General features: G+C 37.7%; 1 protein-coding gene across 3 annotated transcripts in view; it reads left to right on the top strand.

The window, feature by feature from the left end:
- The window catches only part of LOC139963042 (uncharacterized), a 41575-nt gene that overhangs the window by 6155 nt on the left and 10114 nt on the right, over nucleotides 1-25306 (top strand). For 2 of the 3 annotated variants that reach the window (XM_071963500.1, XM_071963501.1), the window contains one exon: nucleotides 21628-21784. In XM_071963500.1, coding sequence (XP_071819601.1) covers nucleotides 21628-21784 — 157 coding nt within the window. Of the gene's footprint in view, nucleotides 1-17313; nucleotides 18894-21627; nucleotides 21785-25306 lie in introns of those variants that run through there. The other variant, XM_071963502.1, reaches the window with a different exon arrangement.

Here is a 25306-nt window from a genome sequence, read left to right as displayed (position 1 = left end):
TCCTATACTCTAAAAGGGAACTATTTCGCAGAGCCCATGGCCCTCATTCTTTGAAAACAGTGAGCTGAAACTGAAGTTGCTGTTTTGAACCACAACAGTGAAACTGAAAATCTATGCAGTGATCCGCGAGGTTATTCATTATGGTTGCTTCTCTTGGAAAATTCGTGACAAATGAAGAACAAGGGGTGTCAGTTGAAACAACCTTCACGGCGTTCGAAACACCTTGCCTTTGTGTTGCTGGACAAAGCAATTCCTGTATGGAACGCCGTGTGATTATTGTCAAGTGTATATATATCGGAAACTTTGCTTTTAAGGAATAAAATAACAACAGCGTATTAACTTTATCGTACTATACTGTTGAATTATGGTCAAGTTTATATGGTGAAGTAGACTTAACGTATGACATGCCCAATATAAATGTAAATGCCCCACGTAGTAAAACAGCCTTGCATCATCACAGGCACGTCAGTGATATCTACAAAGATTATATACTGAGGGTTGTGTAGCGCGACTTTAAGACAGTCTTGCGCTGATAGAATAGTATAGAAAACGTTGCCTAGTCGTGGCATGCAGCTGGAATATACATTTGGGAAGGATGATTAAAGGTTAACAATTAAAAACATGCCGCTTTGGTATTGGCACGTTGGTGAGATTGATCATAGTCCATTAAGAAAGAAGAAACATGAACTTCAAACTTTCGGCATTACCGCTGTTATTGAAGTTTAAGGAAGTACGCAGGCCAGAAACCCCGGCCGGGCACGGGGGGGGGGTGTCCCTTTGTGCTGACTACGGTGTCCCCCCTCCCCATTAATCTGTGCCACCATCATGTTTACAAAAACTTCACAAGGTGCAGGACACGAATACAAAGTTCTTTGTTTAGGATATAGTTAAACGTACCAAGATCGAACTCTTACGTAATCGATACCTCCATTAAGTTGAGTACACAAAACAGCAGACGGTATGAAGATACTCTGCTTACTTAAAGACGACTTATTTGTAATAATTTATAATACTGTCCAATCTAACCATCAACAAAGGCACAATCGGCCAAAATTCGTTGCCGTTTTTTTTTTTGTCAACCCTCTCTTTTTGTTGTCATGTTCAGATTGCTTTTGTCTGTTCCTTAGTCTATCCGTCAGTCTGTTAATTCCTTTCTCCATTTCTACATCGCAAACCATCTGTTTTGCGCGAAGGCAGAGGAACCAAGTTGTGGCCAAACCATTGAAAGAGGGGTTTATAAAGTCAACCTGTAATCCCTCTTTAGCCTTTTGTTTGGGTCCCAAGCAGCAGGGGTAACCTGCTTTTTGTCTTTAGGTGCTCTCTTGGATATATCACAAGCAATTGACAAGTTGGAAGTGGGGAATATACGGTGGAAGAGATTATTTGTTCTTTCACCACAAACTATTCGATAACTGTCGCAGAGTATCGACATGGCTAAATTTGTATATTTGCTGAGGGTCCTCTGCAACCTGTTTAGTAATGAGTGGCCCAACAGTTTGCCAGGGGTGCCTAAAATATGGCTTGCTATCTCTTGAAGGTATAGTTGTAATACGAAACATTTTGTGCGGTATATAAAGATAACTGAACCAAATATACAGAAATGATAATTAAAATTAGCTGACGGTTTCATTCTAATAATCCAAAGTGTGTATGCATGGGCGGGGAATAGTAGATGGGGGAGCGGGGGAAGTGGGGGGATGCGTACCGACCCTATGTACTCCATATAAGACGTTTTGTCTATATATGATGACCGTTATTATCTCATATGTGTTCATACTTGTGTAGGAGATCATTTTTTTGGAGAAAGAAAACAAGTGCGGTTGTTCCCGTCCTTGAATGGTGCACGATGGTATATGGGCTACGTATCATGGTAAGGGAGGTCGGGGGTTCAGTGGAATAGGGTGTATAAAAGGGTGTGAACAGAGAAACTTCCTTTTGGTAATGAGGTGAGGATGTCTTAACGTAAGACGACATTCTCCATATAAACACTGTAGCTTATATGTATACTGATACATCGGTACGCAATGAATAACGCAGCGAGCAAGGTTTGTCTAAGAAAATAAGAAAAAACAGTGTTGGTAACCGTATAAGTTCATTATTACAATTCCGGAAATGTTCGGGAAGTGTGAGCCACCGAAAACTTCCGAAAACAGGTATTAATTTATATGATGTAGATGTAATGAACTGTGAACGAAGATATAACGTACAACATAAAATTCGAGTCGAGAGTTGCGAGTTAAAGGAAGTACTTGAACAAAATTTAACAGCTTAATATCCAGTGGTCATTTCTTTATGTATTGCACATGTTGGAAAACCACAGTCAAAATAGGAAAGAACTGGATTTACTGTGCAACAAAGGGGGAAATTCGGTTATTAAAAAGCGCTCATGTAATCAGACCATTCTTATACGTCGACTCCTCACCCTGTCACTCAGTTGATGTCATTTCATGACACGCGCAGAGCGCCTTCTATAGTGAGTGGTGGGGTACTGGCAGTACTGCCCTCATCCCTTCTTAACCTACCATATTCGTTGGTGTATAAGGAATTACAGTATCTTTCTATTTGAGAAATAAGAACACAACCAAGAGAATGATGGGGGACGGGAGGGGGTTGGCTTGAGAAAACAGTTTAACTGGTCTTAAGTGGAAAGATAGATGTCCCCCCCCCCAATGAATACGGTACCGATTAATACATTTTAAGATTAGAATGGAAGCCTTCGTCTTCAACCACCGGGCATCGCTTCGTTAGTTTGTCTCTCGACATACATGTCCGTCTGATAAACTTGTCTATATTTGATATATACGTGATATTCTGGTCTATCATACATATTGTTATATACACCTTGTACACATCAGCTGTATATTTGTCCCGTGCAGTCAAGCCTTGCCTATATAGCTTATCACACAACTTGGCTAATGTCTCTATCAAACCGGGAATTCAAGGACTTTGGATCGACCTGACGTGTTTGCTTAACCCTTTCCTTTCTATGAGACCTCTTTTGAAATCTGTCTTCGGCCCAACATTTTCTGCTGACCTTTCGACCTAATACCCGAGGCTATCCCAATCCTTGTGTATAGTTGTATACATCTTTGCCCTTTAAAATTTTTACCCACCAAAGGTTTTTTTTCTCTTTCGCCGATGCTATTCTCTATTGGTAAATGAGTGTTCATATATATATATATATATATATATATATATATATATATATATATATATATATATATATATATATATATATATATATATATATATATAGAGCCTATATATATAGAGCCTATATATATGGAGCCTATATATATAGAGCCTATATATATAGAGCCTATATATATAGAGCCTATATATATAGAGCCTATATATATAGAGCCTATATATATAGAGCCTATGTATATATAGCCTATATATAGAGAGCCTATATATAGAGAGCCTATATATATAGAGCCTATATATAGAGCCTATATATAGAGCCTATATATAGAGCCTATATATAGCCTACATATATAGAGCCTATATATATATATATATATATAGGCTATATATAAACACACATATAGGCTGTACATGAGATGTTTCTGACACATTTTGTCAAGTCCTATTAAAAGTACAATAGAAGGTACACTGACGAAAAATACACCTCTCGCACTTACATAGCGAGATCTTCGGTCTGGTTAAGCCCACCCCACCCCCCCCCCCCCTTAAGGAGAGAGAAAGTAGGAAGACTGTAGACAGCGCTTCATTCGGACATCACCCCTTCTCACCTCGCCCCACTTCTTCCTCTTCGACATAAATATGCATTGAACATTCACTGCATAAACTGAAGAAAGGTTCGAGTACTTATTAACCCCAAAACATAACTGTTGACTGCACAGTAAACATCATACGATGAAATATTAGCGCCCAAAATTAACGACGCTCAGGTTTCGAGAAGAACTGTAGCTGTGTTACGGTTAATATAGAGAGTATCGAAGAATGGTGGCACACTCACCCGACGCTTTGCTCGAAAAAAAATCAATCCGACTTGCTACCCCCACCTTACCCTTTCCCTATACACTACCCAAGCCCCTCATATTGATTTCCCCACACCCCCACGATATGTATATAAGGAAACTGCTGTAATAATTATTGAATAAGCTCCTTCGGATTAAGATCTGTTCAGCTCCGTTGTTTGATAGAATCGGATGTACTGATAACCCCGACCCCACTCACCGTCGGACTTATCTGACTAGGTAACCACTTGACAGATTAAAACTACCGACTTCGTGTCTGATAGATATCGATGAAGGTAAACACACTCTTGATAGGGTAAGACTGACTTTTTACAAACGTTATAGATATTTTGTGTCAAATTAATGTTTAACAAGAAAACCTCTTCTTGTTGTCTGTATTGATCTGTACAACAGTGATGGGTGCATGTAGTGAGTCATCTTTGGGTTATAACGAGGAACAATATTAATAAACCGCTTGTTAATAATACCTATTGAGCTACCGCAAGTTACACAGTAATCGCGTTAACTAACACCTATAGTTACATTTTCAGTATATACTATCACGTTGTCGTAGCCTATTCTAAAGATATTCATTGCGTCTATATATATATATATATATATATATATATATATATATATATATAGATATAGATATATATATATATAGATACATATATATAGATATAGATATATAGATATATATATAGATATATATATATAGATATATATATATATATATATAGATATATATATATATAGCGTGAGTACGAGTCCTGCACTGCCTAGCAATAATTTTGATGTTTTGTATGCGGTTTCTACTTACTAGTAATCGGTAACCGATATACCGTAGAAGGTGTAATAATCCAATCAAATTCTTCTGAGTTTATTATTTTTTTAACAAAAGCAAAGAGAAAATTTGTTATTCATGTTTAATATTCATTTTCCTTGGCTATAACCTAAGCCATCTCGCCTCAGGAATAAAAAGTACTTGTTGATAAGGTTTTTCGTAGTCTATCGTCAAAAGTAGGGCCATCACTGATAACGTTGAAAGGCAAATAATCAATATTTGACTGCACTAGACGACTTTTCTCAACCGAAAGCTGTATATTCATTTCCAGCATGTTTTGGAAGATTCGTCAGTTTTGTTTGTCCAAACTTACCGAGAATTAATCGAAATTGACTTGCAATTAGCTAGTCCAACTGAGGTTTTCCCCGAGACTATTTTTTCACTAGATAAGGGTATTGAGGGCTTCGATCTTCAGGCATTTGGTTCCCCTGGCTACAATGACATAACTTTGAAACAGCAGTAGGCTATATCATTTTCGAAACAGGATTAAATACATGAAATGCGTATTCGTAGTTCAAACGTTTTCATTACAGAAAAAAAACTTTTGTGTTTGGTCGGGAATTCTACTGACATTGACGAGCGTTAGTTTATACTCTAGATAATTTTGTAATGTTATTGGTCAAGCCATACGAAAACTGGCAAGATTTTTGTCAAATGTTGAAGGTTAATTAAACAAGTAATTCTTGTTGGAATTCGATTATCAACATTTCGTACCTCAGACACTTTCCATATTAGTATTATCATTAGTATCATGTATGTTTTTATTTTCATTCTTTGAAACGAAACTTGACTAATCAAGCTAATGGCCTAAATGTTTAACAGTAGCATCGAAATCAAGTCGTTGGCTGCTTCAAACTTCACTATTTTGAGATGATATACTTGACTTGTGTAAGCTGATATGATCTAGACGGTCGATGGACTTTGTTCGTTGATAAAGCAATTTGAGCTAAACGGAACAAAAGACCTTAGAAATATTATAAACACAATACAGAACACGAGGCAGTTCACGGGATAGCCTAGGCTGTATGCTTAATATAGCCAATAACCTTAGCCTAGGCTATGCTTAATAAAGCCAAATAGCCTTAGCCTAGGCTATATGCTTAATATAGCCAATAGCCTTAGCCTAGGCTATGCTTAATATAGCCAATAGCCTAGGCTATATGCTTAATAAGCAAAGTTCGTAAGAAAGATAAGGAAAACATGCACTATCCATGCCAATGTTATAAAAAGATCAAGGGATTCGCGCGTCTGAAAATATATATTCAAAACAAGATTGTGACTGTCGAAAGCAAAGGTAGATCGTGAGTTATCGTGTGTGATCTTTCTGATAAATTTTTATCGTGAAGACTCACGTTTATTGATGCCAGATAAATGATGTCAGTTAATAAATGATTAATGTCATATTTACTTATTTATTATAATGTGATTATGAGATAGATGTAGCTGTCATTCTAGTGAATAGCATGTATCAATTCATGCTACCTTTTCGTGGCGATGTTGATAACCTTTATCTGATAATTTTCGATCAGTCAAGTGACTGCTTCCTACTTGACGCGAACGCTATCACAGTCCAATATTTGTTTTTGTCATCATGAAACAATTTATCAATATGGTATAACATGCAGTATAGTTATGTAAATTAGTCATCTGTCATAGTATAGATAATAAAGACCATTGTTCGATTTATTGTCTTGAATAGAATTAACCATGAGCGATAAATCAACTGTTTGTTTTACCGATCGAACAAAAGTTTGTTGGCGGATGATAGCATCAATGGTTCTCAACATATAGTTGTTTACCGTTAGAAGGCTTAGCGTGTCCCGAACCTCCTTTGTTGCAACTTGTGCTACCTGGTGCCTTATAGAGGGCGCTGTTTCTGTCTAAAAGCCCAGCTTTTCTATTTCACAAGTCTGGATATGCACTGATTGTGTCGACCTCATACAGTGTCGCTAGGCCTAGCCATCCCCCGGACTATCGAACCCCCCTCGTTCCACGCCTCTCCCGTGAAAAGAGCAAATCTCCAGAAATAATTATGCAGTATTACATTGAATATAAATGAATCGTAACTAGACAGATATTCGACAGGTCTCTATAAAGTTTGATCCCTGAAAGATTGGGACAAACAGATCATTTAACACCGGAACACGAAATATCATATGAAGCGCTATAGATGCATTCCGATTGTACCATCACAGCGCCCTAAGTAGGCTAACCCCATTTTAAAGTCTTCACTCAAGATTATAGGTCTTTGACTTGCGCAAACAATGAAGGCATGAAAACAAGATAGTTGCTACAAAATTGTAAGTGTTAGAGATTTACCACCGCCCCCCGCCCCCTATGATAATTCATGTATGGTTCTTTTTTTTAATCCTTGGAATCCTTTTGTTAATGACTTGTTATATTTAAAGCAAGATAGCTGCTAGGATTAACTGTAACACCTGTGTTGTGAAACATCATTTAAAGAGTTATGTGAGGGAAATATGAGTTACTTTCATGCAAATCCACTGTAACGTTTCTTTGTTTGTCTGGATGTGGATAGATACATACAACGAATATGATTATGCAGATAATCCGATGATCCCAGATTAGCATATTGTTCCACTGTGTGACAGTCTATTGTCGGCGGCGAAGTCTTCCATCTTTGTGAGCTCAGATACATGCAAATAACGGTCGTCTTTTGCAACTCACTTTTCGTAATCCGGTATCTTTTTGTTGTTGTTCTGCCCATCATATCCAACTTCTAATTTCTAACGTTTCGCTATTATTTTTCATGATAAACAAAAGCCATTCGCCCACAGGCTTTTTTTTTTTATAGAGCAATCATCAACTTGAGTCACAAGGTTATATGAAGATATATGTTAACTCTTTGTTCCTAATTCTCTCCATCTCCATGCTTCCACGAGCTGCATAACTCTCTGTTGGTTGTGAACAGTTTAGTTCCGGCTGATTACTCCCGTCTTCTCTCCGTTTAGCTTCAGTTGTAATTATTTCTGTTCTAGCTATTGCTTCCTAAGGGATTATTTTTCCTGTTTTTCATCGCGGTAAAGTTTCTCGTGGCGTTCATGATTTGCCATTAGCAATTTTCATATTCGATTCCGCGGCTCGAAAGACACCTCGGAGATGGCAACGCCTTGTATACACGTCACTTTGCGTCACCTTTTATATATGTATATATACGTGGCAAACGTTTAAAGCGGTAGACCCTGCAGCTTATTGTCTCTTATACTTGCAAGTCGTGAAAGATTGAAAACACCGACCATTCCTTAGATTGAAATGAATTTGCGATTGCGGTTCTATCTCGTCGAAGCATATAGATGAATGGATAAAAGCCCGTGGGTACAAGTTAGAGCATGGCTATGTAGTTCTATACGTATATTTATATCATGTGCATGTATACATTGTCATCTTCGGTTTATTTTATTTTCTTTACATATTTTTAATTATTTTTCCCCCCCAGACTGTTAAACATCGAGTGATATTATACAGTCATGCATGTAAAGCATTAAGAGTACTTCAGCATATTTTCTTGAAAACGCTCTTCAACTTATCTTATCTATTGATCTCATATTTTTCTCATTCGTGAGTTTTCTTTTCCTTTTTGGTATCTCAAGCCTTTTAACTATATATTTACAATATATAGGTGTAATTAAGGGCACATCTGGAGAGCTTAAGGTACTTACTAATTTGAATGAACCCCGCATTATAGCTGTGTAAATCTTGATGAAATTTCAACAAGCAAACAAGCACGTATTTATGAACAAAACTAAAATGCATAGTGTACAACTGTTATGTGAAATACTTGGACTTTGTACGCGCGAGAAGTGTCTTTACTTACTCAAGAAAATGGTCGTCGCCAGAATCTGTACCAAAATAATATACCAGTGATGTAACCCGATAATTCTTACCAAAAGAACTACCGTTGAAAAGAGAGAGGGCAAATAGGGGGGGGGTGATGTGGGGAGGGGTAGGAGGCGTATGGCGAGCGTGTGAAAGCATTTTAAAGCATTTGAAAGCAATAATCAGCACATATCGATGCGTCAGCCCTCACAGTTTTCATTCCAAATCGCAGAAATTCCTCAGTAGGATCCTTCCTATGTTGTGCCTTATTTTTGAAAGCTACAATGGACCCTATACCCGGTCACGGCCGGTAATATATGGCTTATATAACGTATGCCATCGACAGCTCACAAATGTCAGGTTAATACATCCCGGTAGTATGTAAATCTTTAGATAAATGGATTGTTTATCAACAATATCTAAAGATCCTAGTTCCATCCTATACGGCTATATTAGTAAACGTGTTACCTTATAGGTTTCATGCACCAGGCTGTTAGGACACCACATATAAAAGGCAGTCAAACTTTTTAATTTCCGATGCCATGCTATAGTCCTTAGGCATTCTGTTTGATGTGCAAACAGTAGCAATTCACTGTAAGCATTATATTTGACTGGGTTTGTAGAAATAGTGCCGAGACGGAAGCAGTGTAAACAAGGAACATGGAAGGTTGCACGTTTTCCTTCAGATCTGAGATCATATGGATATGGCCGTAAACGTCTATTCCATGCAGTCTGTATAAATCATCATAACTTAGGCTAGAAGAGCAACATGTAACAGTAATAGCCATGCAGAAGTATAAGCATATATGTCTGACTCTACAATATCATGTAACTGTAAGAATAAGCATACACAATATGTATACATCAAGACTACATGTATAGTTATACTGTGGTTTTGTATAGTAAATTCAACATATTATTCTACATTGACAGACAGCGTACAACAATAACATGCGATCATTTACAACAGTAACAGGTGATTATTAAAATAGAAATCGGTGATTATTACAACAGTAACATATGATTATTATAACAGTAACAGGTGATCATTGCAATAGAAACAGGTGATCATTACAACGTGAACAGGTGATTATTGCATCAGTAACAGGTGATTATTGCAACATTAACATATGATTATTGCAAAAGTAACAGGTGATTATTGCAATGGAAACAAGTGATTATTGCAACATTAACCGGTGATTATAGCATCAGTAACAGGTGATCATTGTAACAGTAACAGGTGATACTTCCAACAGTAACAGGTGATTATGATAACAGTAACACAGACAGTAACAAGTGATCATTCTAACAGTAACAGGTGATATTTCCAACAGTAACAGGTGATTATTGTAATAGTAACAGTAACACAATGATCAGTGTAGCAGTAGCTGATAATCATTGCACTCAGTAACAGATGATCGTTGCAAGGGTAACATGTTATTATTTGCAGCAGTAACAGGTGATCATCGTAACAGTAACAGGTGATATTTCCAACAGTAACAGGTGATTATTTTAACAGTTAAAGTAACACCAACAGTAACAGATGATCAGTGTAGCAGTAGCAGGTATACGTTGCACTCAGTAACAGGTGATCATTGCAACGGTAACAAGTTATTATTTGCAACAGTAACAGGTGATCATTGCAACGGTAACAGGTTATTATTTGCAACAGTAACACTGACAAGATCATCGCAAAAATTACACGAGACGGTCAAACCTGTACAAGAAGCTTGAACGTAATTACTAATTTCCCCTGTGGTTTCGCTTCGAGCAGGCCTGTTCTGAACCATGGGGGAGGGGGGGGGGTGGGGAGTACCACTTTACAGACAATCTACATACCTTCATGTCGGCACATTTGGATTACATCTCTAATGTTCTTTCTCATGTGATCAACAACGCCGCACGTGCAGGTCCCCATACCGAGCAAGTTCATTTACATTAGGCTTTAACCACAAAGTGTTTGGCACCGTTCTGGTGCCCGATGCTATTGTTTGTCAGCCAATTTGTATACACCAATGAACGATAAATTGTTAGAACTAAACATCTCAGCATAGTGGTCCATAACGTATATATATGTTTCCGTCGTGAGCCCGCGACTGATTTACGATTTTCCTAACCAATCTGACATTAGCTGAAAGTTCTATACAAAAAATAAAATAAAATAAAAACCAACCTGTAAGTTGACACCTAAGGCAGTAGGGGTTAGAGCAGGTTATAACGCGATTCTTCCAATTAGACTTACGATTAAGTCATTTCTTCCGTATATGATTTATTTTAATGGAATTTCTCTGTTCGTTTCCACTCACGGAATTCGATTATACTAGACGAAGCTGGGGGTATTTTTTGGTCGTTCACTCATGCATGCATATGCTTGAAGCGAAAACAAAATAGTGCGCGCTTCTCTTATCTGTAACATACACGCTAACTTTGTTTGCTCTGCAGTTCAATGCCATTGTTGTCACCCCCCCCCCCTCCCACCCCTCCACCATCCTCACCTCACATGTCATCTTTTTTGGATGTGCATTTTCTCCAGATTATCTATAATCAATAAATGACTAGAGGGGCAGTACATATATACCGTCTCAAGATTAAAGTGTACATTGAGTGTGTAAACCTGATAATTATAGGTATATACTAACCATCTTTTACAATTTTAGCAGATTGCATGTCAACAACCAACCCCCTTTTGGAGTGCATGATATCTGTACATTGCTTTAATCAAGTATCCATTAAACGAAGACTTAAAATAGAATAAATGCTTTTTCCGGGGGAGGTTTCTTGCGGAGTTCATCATCAAATTATATATGTTATATAAATGAAAGGTCTTACAATTGTGAGAATTATTGATGCATGTGTAACTTCCGAACAACTCGATGCATACATAATAATAATAATAATAATAATAATATGCTCGGTGCACTCATGCAGGTGTGTGTAGCCTTATACGTAGTACCAGTAAATGGATATACACCACTACTTTATCGATTTTCATGATCCAAGTTAGTAAAAAAATCAGTGTCTGGCTGCAAGTATAAAAACGTGATCTGAGATGAATTCTTTTCACGTAAAACAAGAAATGTATCATCGTGCATATTCTACAATGGTATAAAGAATACATACGGTATAGCATCGATGAAAAAAAGGAAAAAAAAAACACGCCCGCTTGAAAGCTCTCGGAACGATGGCCGAAAAGTAGCTGATGTCTGGTGCATATATTTACAAAGAACTTATCAAAGTTAAACACAAGCAGCGTAAAAAAAATATGTATAAGCTAGCTCAGAATATTGGAGGCACCTAAGGAGAGGTAGGGGAATGCATTGCTTGATCAGTTGCCTCTTCAGATATGACGACGCTCGGCCCCCAGTTGCTCGGGCCTTTCCCCCAGTTGCTCGGGCCTTTCCCCCAGTTGCTCGGGCCTTTCCCCCAGTTGCTCCCCAATCAGCTCCGGTAAAACAAACTGAAGACCCCTCCCCCTCCTCTGCTCCTAAATTTGCCCGTAATGTGCACTTTATTTGAAGGTACTTTTTGGACTTGGAATATGTTAGCCCTTCCCCTTTCCCCTAAAAAATAAACTGTTTGCTTGCCACCCCCCCCCCCCTCCCCGTGCTGGAAATTCAGGTAGCACCTCTGTAACCATGACAACTTACCTTAAATTGAAAACAAATATAGTTTTGAACTGAGCGATCGTTGGTATCTTTTTTGTGTCGTCATACATACACACATACATACACATGCATACATACATTCAAACAAAAACAAACGCAAAAATCGCACAGTGGTGAGTGTGTCTTTACCGTTATGTTGTCTGTACTAATACCGAATGTGTTCTACAACAATACAAACTTTACAATGAAACGTGACTAACAATGTTTCCCCTCCCCTACCCACCCACTCTGTTAAATATATTTCTTTCTTTCTTTCTTCATTTTCTCTTTTAAAAAAAAATTACCGCTCATAATGTTGCAATTTTCTACCCTATATAGTTTGTGTCACTCGCCTAATTGCTGATTATACATGGTCATAAACGCAGTTATATATAGGTAAACCATATTGCATACACAATTTATTCAAGTACTACAAATACCTCGTCTAATTTCTTAGCTAGCAGCCAAAGACAAAGATATTACCCGCGAAGGTCTCTCTCTATCTCTCTCTTCCTCTTTTCTGTCTCTTTATACTTACAGCTATACAAATCTTATTTATTATGAACAAACTAATGTCAATTTACCCTTGGAAAAACTATACGCAATCCACCCCTCCATTCCTCAAGTAAATTAACGAACATATGTGCACTTGCTACTGTATCTTAGCAACCGTCCTCTCAACAAATCTTATCGCCTGGAAGACACCCACGAACCCTTGTCAGCGACATGGTAAAACAAAACAAAAAAAGCTCTCCATCCACTGCGGAAATTATCCCTAATCGTAATTCGCTCGCTTTTTCTTGAAATCATTTTAGACAAAAGCTCTAATAAGTACGCTCATCAGATTTTCTATGGCCAATATTCCGTCGAGCTCCTAAAAAACTCGTTTGCTAATGGATACAAGATCCTTTCGTTAAAGATGTATAGCGTGTCTGTATGCCTTTTGTTGTAGCGGAATGACTGTCTTTAATAGAGCAGTTTCCCACTTATGCTTTTCAAACAATGTCGATCTACTTTGCGTAAATTTCCCCGCAAGCTTTAACTTAAAGGGAACGTGCCTGCATGTACATTGACATCGTAGTGAGTTGGAAAATCCAGAACAGTGAAAAAAAACTTCCAGCCTCTACCAGGATTCGTACCCGGGCTTCCCGCTTTATAGGCGGACACCCTAACCACTAGGCTATGGACGCTGATTGTATTTCCAGAGGTTCGAAACTCGTAAGGAAGGTCGTAATTCCACTGGAGTCGCCTTATTCATATATATATATATTTATATATATATATTTATATAGATTTATATATATTTATATTTGTGTTTGTGTGTTTCATCCACATGTGATGAACAAAAACAGCCTAAGTGTTGGTGAAATGGTTTAAAGGCTAAATGAGATACTTATATGCATTTATTTAATTGTATACGAACCTCGGTTAATGAAGAAAACAGCTACATTTTGTCTGTTGAATAAACATTTACTCTGTACGTTTAGGATAGAATGGCTGTGTCAAATATATTATTAATATTGCAGTCTTCGAGATGCTGTTGAGGTCGTAGATAGTTTACTATGTAAAGAGAAAAGTGGAGAATAGTTTGATGAAGTAATCGAGTGGAAAGGGCGGGATACTTTGGACTTTATTAAAAGGTCATTTGGGTAAAGAAATTCAGAAGTGGTTCATTATGACGTCGTCAGTCTGAGTAGGTAGAAAATAACCGACGCACCGCTCTGACGTCAAAGACCGTGACGTCAAAGAGTCCGGAGACTGCAAGGGTCATAACCTGGTCATAACGAACCCAATGTGATGAGGAAAGCAACCATGTCAAGAAAATATCCATCTGGGGATGATGGCACTTTAAGTTTCATCGATAAACCCTCACACAGACGCTTGTCATGATACGTACAATGATCCCTCCCAAATCCATTAAAGAATTACGTAATGTATCCATCCATCTCCATTCTTCCTCCAATCCTTAACGTCTCACTGCACACTCTCTGTGGTTATCATGTACAGTTTCATATACATTGTCACTCTTATTACTTTGATTCGTAGATTTTTTTGCACCACGTTTATTCCTTTAGTCCGCATTCAGTATTTCACTCTGTTACACCTACCTCATACACCCCAAATACCATGTACCCCGGTAACCTGACCCACTAGCAACATCTAACGTGTACTTATTAGACCCGTTGCCAAGTACCACGGACCCCAATAACCGCACCCACTAGCAATCTCTATGTTTGTACTTTTAGGCCAGTAGCCTGACTGAGACACAGGGTGGTCGAGTTTTTTTGTTTCAGTTTATGGCTCACTCCCCCTCCCCCTCCCCCTCCCCTTTCCCCTTCACACCTCCTCACACCCTCTATATATCTTCACTTCTCAGACACCAGCCTCAATATAATATCAACCTTAATATAACCTTAATATACTATAATATCCATGTGCAATTACATATATTAGAGTATAACTTGGGTGAAGGAAGGGGGGGGGGGTAAAAGGTACAAAATTCATACAAGGCTAATTGTATCTATTGTGAGACAACATAATTTATACTAGGATATTTCTGTCATGGATTAAATTCTTCGTCCTGTTACCCCTAAAGCTGACCTTTCATATCTCAATAAGAAACCCCTCATGTTCTTCCAGACATCACAACACCCCTCCCCCTCCCCCACCCCATATCCCACATCTTACCTTCCTCTGGCTTCTCCACCTATCTAATTCATAGTTGTATGATATCAAAATTCGAGGGTCTGGCGTTTCGATCCAAGCATGATCTTCTTCAGATGCAATTTTCTCAATTGCTGTGGTATCAAACCAGTAGGCCCTCTTTCTTTTATATATTTAAATCGGTGTTTAACAAGTGGGAGGAAATATCTTTGATTTCGTGTTTTTAGTTATTTCGTTATAGCGTCCGTCCATCTCAGGTGCTGAAATTAGAAGCCCTGGTCAATAGAAGAATGAATCTATAAGTAATTGCCTACATTGACCGTTACGTGGCCCAGTTAAGCTAAATTTAATTTACTCTTTGCCCCTCCTGTAATTGACCCGTAAGGTTCAATTAACAGATCAATTAAAAGTACGGAGGGGCTCTTGCGCCTTGATGCATGTAAACTTGAAAATTAGACCCGCGTATAAACCTGTATACCGTATAATATGTGTACGAGGAATGGATTTGAAGAGAATACAAGCCTGCGAAATGGCTGCAGAGTTGTAAGAATTCATTTAGTAAGGTCGAGTGGACATTGCCAGTGATTTTCCCCGACTCTCATCGCGCCATTGGCTCGAGTCGCTGTATTTTCTCTATTAGGACATTGCCACTGTGTTTTCTCTATGAGGACATTGTCAATGTCTTTTCTATATGAGGACATTGTCGATGTCTTTTCTCTATGAGGACATTGTCGATGTCTTTCTCTATGAGGACATTATCAATATCTTTTCTTTATGAGGACATTGTCAATGTCTTTTCTCTATGAGGACATTGTCAATGTCTTTTCTCTATGAGGACATTGTCAATGTCTTTTCTCTATGAGGACATTTTGACGGACTTGTTGGAGACACTCAATTCACTCGAATCATGCGTCCTCGTCCCAGTACTGGTTTATACGGAATGATTTAACATGGCAGTGTATAGTATCTTTGAACAAAAATGGCTACACAAGTTGCAATACAAAGTGATACAACACAATTAAGTACAAATATGAAAATGCAAGTTTTATATACACAGTACACCTCATTATTCCCACAAATTTGTAATTTTCAGAAGACACAACCTGCTGTGCATACGTAAATGTTCAATTATTTCCGATAGCACCGAACAGGCACCTCTCTTACCCCCCTCCCGCGTCCCCATGCCGCCCCCCGTCCCTCATCGTCTCCCTTACATGAGGCAGTAAGACTAAAGGGGGAGGTGGGGGTGGGGGAGCTCAACGTGATCATCGTTGAATAACAATATGTTTTATGGCGTTTGTTCTTTCTGTATATGAGAGGCTTCTTGATTAAGTGACCTGGATTGATTTATGTTTTTATGAATAAGTCATGATTTGAAACGGTTGTTGATTAATATCGCATCGTAGAAATTAGTGCAGCTCGAAAGCAAGTTAATAGCGTTGTTTTGTTTATCTAGTTTCCCAAAACAAAATGATAGCCCCCAAAATAGGTCCATTACACCTAGATTCGTTAATTTGTTGAGATGTTGAATAATTTTAAATAATTAAAAGACAAGCGCAGAGAATACGAAAAAAAGAAGACAGCTTTGAAAACTGTAGCAACTTAATAATCATGTACTAGAACAATAAGAAGCTGTAATCTTAGCGTTGTTTTATTACTTCAATTTATAGGGTTTTTCTAATCAGGATTCCACCTTGTAAACACATGCAGAAATGTATTAAAATTGATATGAACGAAGGAAATTACAAACAATAAAACTTCTATCACAGTAAGATGACGTCATTCGCCTCTGCTACAAGATAGTCACGTAAATTTTCTTTAAAAAAGCAACATTTGTAACCAAAAACATTCATTACAAATATTTTGTCAGTTTAAGCCTATCGTAATTCAAACTTTCTTGCGGCAAAGCTCATATCTATTTGTCATGATTTGATTTGATCAACTTTATATATAAAAAATATGACACAATAAAAAACAGCATGCTTTTATTCCTGCAGAAGAAATCAAGTGATAAAAATCACGTTTATGTTACATGATGCGCGCCCCTTAGTTTGTCCGTGGTCGCCCCCTCGTTCATTTTCCGGATACAGATAAAACACAACCATTTTTAAGCGGTAATGATTTATTTGTATCTTTAACTGCACAGTCAGGTCGTTTGACAAAAGACTTGGAAAAAATACGTCAGTGTCAATAAAACTGCAAGAAGAAAAACGTGCCTCTTTAACAGTCATCCTCACGCACTACCGAGTGCTTGATGTGGCTTATTGACAACGATTCATATTATACATCTTATGTAGACAGCGGCAGTAGAACACATCTCGTGTCGTGTATTTAGAGGGAAACTGGGGAAGCGTAAAAGCAACTCGCTAGTAGTGATCAATTTAGTGTTAGACGCAATATGTGTCTAAGCAAGGTTAACGCGCCGGCGGATTGCCCCTAAGATAAGAAGAAGAATATAAGATAGAACTTACTGAACCAACGCCACGATTCCACGGGGTGAGAAGGAAACGGCAGCGACGACGACTACGACGACGACGAACGACACAAGGAGTAAGATTTCATCGGGGGTGCTTACTGCATATTGGACAAATAAATTCTGAATAATACGGGTTGTGGAAAGATTAATTTACGTGATCTGATCAAGGAGCGCGGTTTGGGCAATTGTGAAGGGATGTGTGTCTGTTGTCTGTAATGATAAATACCGTGTTGATGAGTCGCTTGGCGAGGACTTTAATTTCCGAGGGTTTTTTAATGTTTTTTTTTTTGTGGCTATACGTAGTTCGGTTTCTTTCGTTGGATGAGACAGATATAGGACTAGAGAACTTGATGAGGCAACAACCAGGATCGCCGTGGGAATACGGGGATAGATGAAACTACTTGGAAGAGTTGGGAATAAGTGCGTTTGTAATTGCACAGGGGGAACGGCAAATTCATTTGATTAATTGACGAGCAAGTGGTTTGACCAAGAAGACTATAACAGATACGAGCCACACAGTTAAGGATCAGTGTACAATATGCGGTCTGTTGTGTGAGTGATGTTACTATGAGGCAAAGCTGGGTTTTTTCTTAAGTGGCTGACAAAGACATTTTTAAAGAGAACACATCTTTTCGTTATGCGCGGATGTGTAATAGAACTGCAAACGGAAATTTATAAGCGGTCCACAGTTGAATTTTTATTGTCTTCTTCAAGTCAGGTGATTTTTTTTAAGTTCATCGGGAAATAAGAGAAAGCCAGAATATGAGAAGTCTTTGTTGCATGGGACAGTGTTAATTTCTTTATTTCTATGAGGACTAAAATTTGAAGAAGGAAAGAATAGTTTTTAAAAACTTGTATCTGTGAATAGTGGAGTGAAAGGAGTTATTATTTAATTTGGATTTGGATTCGGATTTTTTTTTTGTTCATCGGATACAAAGGATTTAATTAATCTATTATTTAATGAACGCTGGATATAGGTGGGCTGATCAACCCTATCGGAACTGCTAAATTTTCGATGGACATAGTTTTTTTCTAAGATTGTTTAACAGATTGTATCGTCCTGGGAGCAATTATCGTAACTGACAATCACTTTGTTTTGTTTCAAATTTGAAAATTTTCTTCGCTCCCAAGTTCTCTTGTCATCGTTATAAAGTAAAGTTTCAAGTTTGGAATAAATCTAGCCTTTCTCGAACTATTGGATAGTTTCTTTTCATCCATTTTTCTTTGACATTTTGTCCTTGCTGATAAAAACTAAAAGTTCAACGGAATTGCGTCATGATGACGTGGATGAAACGTTGGTAGTGTATATTTGTTCTAAGAAGTCCTGTTATGTCTCATAGAAAAGGTGGGAAGTGCTCCGTGCTTTTATTGAATCGGTTTTCTTATGACCGAGTGATAAACAATTAGTATTATAACTACCGACTCAGACGACCAAAATGAAGGTAATCTTGCTTAATTTCATTAACGACTTTTCTTCCTTTGTTTTAGTTTTACTTGTTTTGTACTTTCATTGATTTTTTGTTTTGTTTCTTCTTTTGTGTTTGGTTTGGTTTTGGTTTTGGTTTGGTTTTCTTTCTTGAATATCACTGGATGTGCACGTTTTACGCTCTCTGTTATTACAATTCTGCCTTTTTTCTCAGTCTTTGCAATCTTTCAAAATGTTTGTCTGCATTTGTGAATTACGTCGTTAAATGTCATGGACATATATTTAAAATGCTGTGAGGCTATGAAAGGGTGGAAGGAAGTGGGGGAGGGGAAGGGGAGGGTAAGGGAAAGGAGGAGAGGGGAAGGGTGCCGCGGGGGTTAGGGAAAGAATAGAAGAATACTTGTGCAGGGAGAAGGGGCTACTTATAATGTTATTAGGCACAGGAGACTTCTTTGTTTCGAGCGTATTATGGTATCAATTATACAAACGCTCAGCATTGCAGCAAATGTTGGAAGTGATTTTCAAATGACTCGCGAGTTGCTTCAAAATAAATCTATTCTGGTATATTGCAGTTACTGTATTGCGGGTTATGCATGTTTTGTTTTACTTACCATGTCTAATACGGTTTATTACGGTATGACGATATTAAGACAGCTATTAACCGTTATATTCGTATATATAGGCCTATAGATATTCCAGTTTTGCGTATCGGACATGCACCCGTGAGTGAAGGTATTTCAGCCAATTTCTTTGTGATTCCATCGTAAACCGCGAAGTTCCAAGTTTTACCAAAAACGGCCTGTTAATATACGATATCACAGAGTTGCATTAATTGAATCAATAATAGCCAAATTATACCAAGTGTATCATAAACCATTGTTGTCGTTATTTTGTAGTAGCCACTACCCTATATGACCCCTTTATGTTATATATTGCCGAGACGCATTAACCCTCAGTGATATATAATTCACCCCTTACAACACCCATGATGACATGCATGTGAGGCTGTGGGTTTCATTTTTCTTTTTAATCCTCACGGTTAAAATTCTCCGGATACCTTATAGTGATATCTCGTTCATGCGATGACTCACTATCGATTCATTCAAATAAGTGGTTCTTGAAATGATATCAGCAAATGTACCTTCAGAATACATTTGTACTTTGTCAAAGTGACAATAGCGTGTTTCTATGACATTTACTGCGAGCCTAATTGTGTAGGCTCAATTGCCTGTGTTTCAGCTCACTTTGCCTAGCAACCATGCACACACATTATATACACTCCCTCAAGATGTTCTTTGCCTTTTGTTAATCAGCAAAGCAAACTAATAACACAAAATGTAGCCTGAAAGTGGAATAAAAATGAACGCCGGTTAAAATCTTTGTTACACTTCAATGAGCAGTAGTCAATAAAGCTTGGATAAACAAAGAAGGAGAAAATATGGCCCAATTTGTTGATGTTTCACGCATACGCAGTCTTGCTTCCGTGAACTTATTCAAATCTTGAACAAGTTATTGAAGGCTGTGGAAGGACACGGCTTCGTTTTGCTTAGCCTATTCGTGAAGTGGTTGGAGAAGGAAGTGAAACTAATATGATGAAGTACTACTAATATAGCAATTAAGATCAATGATTTGGATCCACAACGATAACATTTCGTTTAGGTATATTGTTTTCCTTCTTCATTGGTTGTGTTACTTTCGAGTTTATTTAGTTATTCATATTTGCTTGTAAGAGAGTCAAGTTGACCTAATATTAACATTAAGAGAGGGAACTATGGTGAGAATCAGTCAAGTGTGTTGTCTAGGAAGAGGTGTATAGTAAAGATGGATGCAATGGGGGGGGGGGTGCTGGCTGACTGGGTTTCAACGTCACCGCCACCCCACCTCCCGCAAATGTGCGAAATTAAAAGAAGAAAGTACTACAATAAATATAGTATATTACTGTAAGTATAATCTCAAATATAATAATGTGAACTGTCGCGACTGCAAAATCGTGTACAGGTCTGTTTCTGTTGCTATAAACAAATTTTTATGATTTCACGGTCTAATTAAGGTGATTAATCAGTTTGAGTTTATATGCTTACATTACAAATATGTTTTGTTGCAAGATTCGGTCATTGACGTATAGTTGGTGAGGTGTTGTGTTGGGGGGGGGGGGGGGTTAAAAGATCAATCCATTCCATTCCTTAAACGACAAGGACCAACGAAAACACAACACATAAAACCACACACACACAGAAAACAGCTTAGGAATATGTACAGTTTAACTATTTTAAAGGTTATGGACGTTTTGTGAAAACATCACTGCGCTTACAAAATATGCCCCCCTCCCATACACACACGTGGATACAGCGATGCTCAAATTCAGGTTCTCACCAAGAGATTACTATACCCCACCCCTTCCATTCAAACATGCCCAGTCTCCCCAAAATAACCTGCTTACCTTGACCCTTGTGTCATATAGACCCCGTGTACGTGCATACTATAGTAAAACCCCATTCCTAAATAGTAATCTGATCTACCCCAGAAAAACCTAGAAGTCATCAGCAAAATATGGGGGGAGTTGTTGTGCCGCGTCGATAAATTTAGAATTTGAGGGATGCGGCCGGGCGGGGGGGGGGTGCTATAATTAATCCCTGGAACGTGGAAGGGTTACTTTATACCGTTTTGTAAATTTGTGCGTTAAATTGAACCAGGGTTACAATTTTCATTTGTTTTTTTTTTTCCTCTCCTGTTATTCTTTTTCATGTTAGTCTGACACCTCGTTGGATGAAGAAGATTTACTGTCAATGGCTGTAGATTACCTCAAAATGGCGGCCGCCACAGAGAAAGTCAGCAAGAGATCTAGACATGAAAAAGAAGAGAAATGGGCACATCGAAAGAAGAGAAAGTCCAGAACTGCAAAGAAAGGTAAATAATGTTTTTGTTTTTGTTTAATCATCAAACATTCTTCAAATATCTCCCCCTTTGGATCCAATAGAATTAGTTAAGTGTTTTCGGATTTGCATACAGACGTTGGGATGGAGAGGTGGGGGGGGGGGTGAAGGGGGCGTGCGTAATGCCAAAGGTGGCCACGCAATATAATGGATGCACTTTGTTAAAGTGAAATAACGTTGTGAAGACAGGCAGATAGGTAAGTTGCGTCTGATAATTTAAAGGATTCATAAATAATATCTATCACATAATCAAGTTCTTACATGTTTTGTAAATGCTGTGTTTAAATATACCATGTAAATGCGCTATTCTCTTAAAGCCTTTCTTGACCACCCGACACTTGTATTAATTATATAAATGTAGTTTTCACCCATCTTTACTCCATATCTTTACTTTATATATATATATATATATATATATATATATATATATATATATATATATATATATATATATATAAATTTAAAACCTAATAATGTAGCAATAAATTAGGCCTCGCAGATAGCTAAATTTGTGCCTTGCGGCCTTTTAGTCAAGAGATCATAAATTAAACATGACCATTTTTACCATTCATCTCTCATCCATTCGTAATCAGCTTTGCTTTTTTATATACTTTATTGAGGGGTTTATTTTTTTTTCTTGGGAGATGACCTGGGGTAATTTTTTTTTTAGCAATTTAAATTAGTAATTACAAGCTAATGTATAAAGAAGTTGCTTTTAAGCAACAGTCCATTGGAAGAAAAGAGACCACCTTGTTGTCTCTTGAATCCACGGATATTTTAAAGTATATGGAGAGGGATACAACCACCAAGGCTCAACGGATTCACAGGTGGGGGGGGGGGATACTAGGCCTCACACATTAAAGTTAAAACTGGCGATCAGAGCGCGCGATATGTATAGCATGAAACTGCATGTGAGCCAGCGGAACCTCAACAATATCATAATCTATGCTTCATGCTATACCTTATCTTATCATAAGTTGCTCCCAAAATGATATCGATGTTATTCACTTGCTGATAACATATTGGTTCCCAGCAGGCAATGTAATTATGCGTGCTTTTGAGAGCTGAGCTTTTAACTTGTTATAAATCGAATAGAGATTATGCACATTCCCCGTAGATATCGGGCGCCTGATATACTCTCAGGTTCCACAATTGGATACAAAGAAAACTGCGAATCTGTTACACGATTAAAAACGAGAGAGAGGGAGAGAAAAGGGTACTTTGCCTGCTAGTTCTATTATATTTGGCAAATATTCATATTGATTTTATTGTATATCGGGTATAATATATGTAACCCATTTAAATTCTGGGAAAATGTCGAATGAAACAGAGATAATGTTCACCAAAGTGCGTATATTCTCTTTAAGGTACGGCCGTCTCTTTATGAACTTGAATAAATGCCGATGCATTTCTTGAATCGTGGGATTCTCAGCACGCTGGTCGCTATGGTAACCATGATATTTTATTCATGGCGAGCAAAATGAGTTGGCAATTTATAACCAGGCGAACAGTAAATTGACACCCTGTTAAATGTCAGTTTTCAGGCGGTGCTTTTAGACGTGAGTTGACAATTAAAACAAAACAACAAAAAAGAATGGTTAGCTTTAGAAAATATTCTGGGGCATCATGGCATGCAAGAGTAAGTTGTGCGTTTCCAGATACAGGGAAAACTATTTTAAATTCTTGATAAGAACTTAAAAAAAAAAAAAGGAAAAAAATTGTTTCTCAATAACATCACTTCTTCATGTCACGGCCTTCCGTGGATTTTATGCTCATAACTGTTGCTAAGGTGATCACTTTACTTGAGTATTTTCATTCTCTCGCTTGTTCTTCACCTGTTATCATGACTTAAAACTCGTTGCGATGGACCTCACGTCAAATTTGATTTTCTTTCTTGTGTTTGTGTCATTCGATGGCAGACGATAGATTGAGGGCCCTTCTCATACGTAAACACGTCACTGTTCAACTATGCGCGGGAAATATCATCAAGTGTCTTCTCATTGTAGCGATAGGTAAAAGCCCTATTCAGGCATTTCTTGATATTGTAGCGCGAGAAATAGTAACAAAATGGACAAAACAAACAGGTATAATTTAACATTTTAAATTTGCGGCAATGATTTGTCGAATAGAGCTGGCTAATCAGGGGGTCACTAAAGGGACCAAATAACATATTTAGGGACCGATGTCGCGTTGTTATTTTCTTTTCAGTTATATAATCATGATAGTTTTGCACGATCCCTGATTGGTCAAAGTTTACTTGTTTATTTGTTGATAAGCATCTGCGGAGAGGGATGTGAAGCGGGTCGAAGTGGGAGTGGGGGGACAGGTATGGGGCCTGAAGGGAGATGGGCACTAATATTTGCTGGGATTGTTGCATGTCTTAAAGATCTGTCACAAACATACACGTGTATACACATACACACATACGTGCACATGCATGTATGTATATGTATATACATGTACATATATAAATAAATATATATATATGTACATATATAAATATATATATATGCATATATGTATATGTATATACATGTACATATATAAATAAATATATATATATGTACATATATATATATGTACATATATAAATATATATATATATATAGGCTATAAATAGGCTATATATAGGCTCTATATATATATATAGGCTATATATATATAGGCTATATATATATATATATATACATATATATTTATTTGTATATTTATGCATATGTATCTGTATATGTGCGTGTATATCTGTATGTATATGTATATATGTATACACACATTTGTGAAACGGCTGTAGTCTGATCCGACTCCAACAATCCGGCCTTAACATTAACCTCTATTCAAATGCATCTAACCTATAGCTTGCTGCTCTAATTTACAAAAAAAAACCAAGATTACAAAGAAATCCATTCATTCCATCCTCAGCATAATTCGACGCTTTCTTTAGCAATCGTCGTCTCATTATTGTTCCTTGATCCTTTAGCCTTACGACATAAAATTGATTCTCGTCGTAGCCTATGTGCATAAAAATTGATTTCAGCCGTTCCGTTGATGAAATTAATATGCTAAGGTAACTAAACATGAATCTAAACCTTCTCCTTATGAAGAATTCATTCGACTGAGGGCCCGCAAAAAAAGAAAAAAAGACATCTTGCTCCATCACGTAACATGCCTTATCTGCCAGTATAAGCTCGAGTTATACTGTCTGTTATGAATTATTCAAAAATCAATATCGTCAATCCCTTTGCGGAGATAGAGAGAAGTCTTGAATTCCGCCGCCGATCTTGCAATCTTCATTCAGCTGAGGGTTTGATGTCCGTTTTGCTCACTGCCTCAATTACTACGAGGAGAAAGACAGTAAACCCGTTTGGGCCTCAAACAAGCGCTTCGGATTGCAAATTGTTGTTGACACGATAAAACTAGCCGGTTTTTGCTCGTTTTTTTTTTTTACAGCTTTTTCATTTCTTTCCCCCTTTTTGTGTGGTTTGTGTGTTATGTGTGT

The sequence above is a fragment of the Apostichopus japonicus genome, chromosome 21, assembly GCF_037975245.1.
Source record: "Apostichopus japonicus isolate 1M-3 chromosome 21, ASM3797524v1, whole genome shotgun sequence".
Classification (NCBI taxonomy): Eukaryota; Metazoa; Echinodermata; class Holothuroidea; order Aspidochirotida; family Stichopodidae; genus Apostichopus; species Apostichopus japonicus.
This window is presented reverse-complemented; position numbering and strand designations above follow the sequence as displayed.